This window comes from Ipomoea nil, unplaced genomic scaffold (genome assembly GCF_001879475.1).
Source record: "Ipomoea nil cultivar Tokyo-kokei standard unplaced genomic scaffold, Asagao_1.1 scaffold1847, whole genome shotgun sequence".
Lineage (NCBI taxonomy): Eukaryota > Viridiplantae > Streptophyta > Magnoliopsida > Solanales > Convolvulaceae > Ipomoea > Ipomoea nil.
In genome coordinates this window covers 396,177-401,338 of record NW_017618275.1, presented here as the reverse complement: position 1 = coordinate 401,338, position 5,162 = coordinate 396,177, and the positions used below count along the sequence as shown (strand labels likewise).

The 5,162-nt window shown below is 35.8% G+C and overlaps 1 protein-coding gene across 1 annotated transcript; it reads right to left on the bottom strand.

The window, feature by feature from the left end:
- Positions 1–2,798: 2,798 nt before the first annotated feature.
- Positions 2,799–3,850, bottom strand: LOC109193241 (protein TONNEAU 1a-like). The gene is made up of 3 exons (XM_019344083.1): positions 3,625–3,850; positions 3,097–3,185; positions 2,799–2,976 (listed from the first exon to the last, which is right to left on the bottom strand). The coding sequence occupies exons 1-3, from the start codon at positions 3,785–3,787 to the stop codon at positions 2,833–2,835; spliced, it is 396 nt and encodes a 131-aa protein (XP_019199628.1). The 5' UTR covers positions 3,788–3,850; the 3' UTR covers positions 2,799–2,832.
- Positions 3,851–5,162: the final 1,312 nt, after the last annotated feature.

The following is a 5,162-nucleotide window of genomic DNA, read 5'->3' as shown; positions in this document are numbered from 1 at the left end:
AAAATTGGAATTAATCTGAAATTAATTCCGTAACAACTGAATTAATCCTCCAACAATCATCTGAACTGAACAGTCACGAACCGTTCCGGAAATGCGTACCGGCAATATACAAGTCCGTACCGTACCGGAAATGGATGTGTATCGCATGTACCGTTCCGGAAATGGATCATGTGTACCGCGATGTGTACACGGTAGACGTGAACCGCAGCGCACATACCGGTAGACGTGAACCGCAGCGCACATACCGTAGACCGTTCCGAAAATGGATCATGTGCCGTTGTAACACCCACTAGTACAAGAATTGCAAATAGGCAACCATTGTAAAAGACAATAGCGACCATTGTACAATGGTCGCTATGAGAGGCTCGCGGAAGGCATCGACTTTACGCGACCATTTGAAATGGTCGCATTGTCGGTAATACGCGACATTCTTGACCAAGAATGGTCGCGTATGTATTTTTTTTTTAATTCTAAGTTAATACGCGACCGTTTGATCCTAGAAATGTTCGCGTATTCTTTTTTAATTTTTTTATTAATAAGTCATCCGCGACCATTTTGATCTAGGAATGGTCGCGGATGACTTATTTTTGTTTTTTTTTTATATTTAATTATTTTAATTAAAAGCTCTAAATTTTTTTATAATCCTTGTACCTGTTACAGCTTAAAATCATATCAATAGTACTCCACAATACAATTTATCTATCAACAACACTATCATCATACTCATCAAACTAAACGCAATACTTTTAACACAATGCAAATACTATCATTAGAACACAATAATACTTAAAATCCTCATACTTTAATACAATAATACATTGCATAGTAAGCTGTTTTTTTTAAAATATTTACAACCAATAATTAAAGGATAGTTGCAAAATGAGGGTAACAATAACCATAAAGAGTACTTCATCTACTTTGCATTTCAAGGTCACGATAGTGATGCCACGTTTTGTATCTTTGATGTACTAGTAGCACGGGTCTAAGTCGGGGGCAGTAGTGCAGTTTAAACAGCAGCAGCCCTAAGATCAGTCAAGCACTCCGTACAGCATCTGAGCAACACTCGTCAAATGTTAACGAGTGAAATAAGGAAATTACGGTCTGCATAATGTCTTTTATGTAGCTATGCAACTTCAATTAATAGATGTGTGCACTTACAGGAAAAGCAGGTTGCAATCTATGTTTGCACAGTATATATAAAATGTTTTTCAGGACTGGACATTTTAGTTCTTTCCTTCTTTTTTCAAAGTATACAAATTTCATCTTTCTATCATCAGCCAGCTAAAAGCTATTATTAGGTGGAAATTAAAGCATGAAACTCATCAAATAAGTAATAGAAGCCTTAGGCTTTACCTTCTCAGCTTGCTTCTTTATCAAGATTTTAACACAAAATTTATATCATTTGAATTTGAATAACCTGGCCTGATGATCTACTTTAATTAACTCACAAATTTATAATAAGTACCCAATGAATACCAACATGTTTTATGCTGCTATCTGTTAACTATATATCAAGCAAGAGCTTCAAAAAGTTTTTTTTTTTTTTCCCTTTTGATATCCAAGTTTAGTGTCCACCTCTAACCAAAAATAATCAAGAAAAGAAACAAAAACACATAACTGTTATATATATATATATATATATATATATATATATATATATATATATATATATATATACACACATGTAAACAGAGGCGGACCCACAGTGGGGGCAGTGGGGTCAGCTGCCCCACTCACCCACCCCACCTCTTATATAACCCTTGTATGTATATGTGTATATATAGTAGAAGTTTAAGTATAAGTATTAAAAAATAGAGAAATGATAAGAGAATGTGACTTAGCCTAGTTGGCAGAGCGGCATGATTGGCTTAAAGGGAGCCCAGTGTTCGAATCTGTGGCTGAGCGTGTGGTCTGTTTTCAATTTTTTTGACATTTTATTTCACATTTTTCACATTTTCACCATTAACACTATCTTTTCACATTTTCACCATTAACACTATCTTTTCACATTTTCAATATTATTAATAGTGCATATTGCTTCAACAGAATAATATAATCTTCATTGATATTAATAATGAGATGAGATGTGTAATTTATAATGGATCTTTTATTCAAATTATTTTATCAAATTGATTATATTCATATTTTGTTATGAATATTTTTATAATGTTTTGATGTGTTTTATAATTTTCCTATATCCAACATTATTTATGGTTATACTTTTTAAGTGTTTCATTTTTTTTTTCTAATTATCAATTTTCCTTTAATATTTTGCCCCCGCTGAAAAAAATTCCTGGGTCCGCCACTGCATGTAAAGTATATATGTATGCACATATAAATATACCAAAGAGAAGGGGGAAACATTGTAAAGAAGGTTACCTCAGAGGGATGAACAGAAGAAACTGTAGATTCATCAGTAGCCATGGATGATGGGTATGATTGAATCAAAGAAAACACATAAAAAAGGAGGTGAGAATGATGATCTTCTTGCTACTATACAGAGATTCACTACTCAACAGGTTTTGAATGAAAAGAAAGGTGTATTTGTATAGTATGGTAGAAGAGTGGGTACTAGCTAGAAAGGGAAAAGGATGATGATGATGATCTGGTAGTATGTTCTGGTTGGCAACAACCCAAAAAGGCTCTTAAAGCAAAGTACACCAATAAACATTACACTTTATGTTATTGTTTTCCTTGCACATCTATTAAGCTCCCGTGTTTTAAGAAAATGCCATTGAAACCTAAAATGCATTGCTTTCTGACATTAAAAGTTTTTTTTTTTTTTTTTTTTTTGAAGTCCATTGAAATGATTATTACGTGGTTTAAAATATTCTACAGAGTATTATACCGCACCTCATACTTCAAGAATCCTTCAAGAACATCCAAAAGTAACGGGCCACTGTCTCCATTCATGTTAAGATCATATCCATTCTTGCTACTAAATTCTTTTAACTCAGATTTCCAGAAATCCTTTTGCTGCAATGCACCATTGTTTAAAATATTTGCACCAAAAGAAATTAGATATTAGAAATAGATCAAAGAGCTGCAGACAATGATAAAGTATAATTAATTCCAGGGGGAACTATACATGATTACCAAATTACACTCTGGCAAATAAACTTTCAATGTATGGTTTAATTGAGCCCAATCCAAATATTCACATACAAGTGCAGTTAGTAGCCTTCCTGCATTTGGCACAGAGAAAAATAAGCAAGAGCAGATTAGAAGGTAGTAAAGTAAGATTCTTGACCACAGGATCTTACTATACACAAAGCAGTCCAGGAAAACAAGGATGGAAGGTTTGCCATAAGTATTGAGTGTTTCTACAGTTAGCGTTCTATGATATTTATGGGGTACTAACACATCCTAATGAGTTTATTGCTTAATATTTATGTAGGAGGATGATATCATGATAGAAAAATTTGTGCATCTACATAGAAACTTCTTGATGGGGACAAACAATGAACGACGAGTAATACTTATGACTGGTACACAATGGTTAGAAATTGTGAACATATTGAGCAAACTACTCAATCCAGAGAAAACGCTTGCTGCATCATATTCTTTATAGAAGTAGTTGTTTAAAAAATTGATAAGTCCAAAACATAACATATTTAACTAAACCTGATGGAGAATTATGAAGATGTTTAGCACGATCATTGCAGCTGCCTAATAGAGGGAGGCAAGCCTTCATCCTTTTCAATTGCTCTATCCTCCTCCTCAATTGCCTCAAAGACATTTGCCCTAAGTTCAGCCTGAAAAATATGCCCATGTAAGTGCAACACATTTTGTTCAACCAGGTTCACCAGCCACATGGGCAAAGGAATTAGTTGTGAGAGACAAAAGGATAGAAGGAGACGGCTCTGGCGTGTGGCGGTGCGTCACGAAGCAGACGGCGGTCGGTCGGTGGTGTCAGACGACGTTGAAGATCGGAGCAGATCTGTGGCGTGTGGCGGTGCGCCGCGGTGATAGAAGGAGATGGCGGTGGGTGGCCGGCGAGATCGGAGCAGATCTGTGGCGTGTGGCGGTGCGCCGCGGTGAACGAAGGAGCGGTGGGTGGCCGGCGGCGTCGAAGATCGGAGATCGGCGGTTTCTCCCGATCGATATGTTAACGTCGTGTATGAGAGGATGATGAGCGCGCAGATCAGATCTGATGAAGTGATGTGGGTAGATCTAGGGTTAATATTAGGCAACCATTTCTATTATAAATGGTTGCCTATTATAAAACAAGTTCTATTTTAAGGAAACCATTTCTAATAGAAATGGTTGCCCATTATAAATCAATTTTTTTTTAAATAAATACAAAATACAATGGGCAATCATTACAACTAACAATGGTTGCGGATTATTGTTCACTTATTTACAAAATTGCCACCGCGAATTTTTGGGCTAAGATTAGGCAACCATTCTTTCAACAATGGTGGCCTATGGTCAATCTTCTATGTTCAATTTTGTACTAGTGACCCCACTTTTCTTAAACTTTATTACAGTTCTAACACCTGTAAGTGTAAAATAATTTAAACAATATTGGCTATTTTATTTTTAGTCTCATTAGTTTTAAATTAAATTAGTGTTGTTAGAATTATTTCTCTGTTTTGGACCATGTGGTTACAAAATAAGTGGATGACATGCATTGGTGAATAAAGACAACAGATGAAGCATTCAAAGAAATAAGGTGTGTGGTTGTGGCTTATTCGAACAATGGAAAGCAAGAAAAAGGGCTACGTTTGAGGATCAAAAAAGGAGCTCATGATATGCTATAAAAAGGTGATGTTCGAAAGAAGACACTACCAACTTGATTATTACAAATTGCGAGAGCTATCCTGATTTACTAAGCTATTCAGTTTAATGTGATTTATTATTTAACTCTTAAGAGCATTTAATTTGTACTACATGATCAGTACGTGGTACTGCTGAAGCAACTTGTGAAGATTGTTCGGGAATTCGTGTGTCAGTCCTGGATAGGTGTTAGAAAGAGTGGTAGTGGTAAAGGCTGGAGGCCGTCTTCATTTACCTCTTGTAATACTCCTTTTGGTGAACATCTATAGTGGATTGGGCAGACGTGGGTTGCCCCGCAGACGTAGAAGAAGGAGCTCCGAACTGCGTAGCAATTTCTTTGTGTTTTTAATTTACTTTATGCTTTCTGCAGTTATTATTTATAC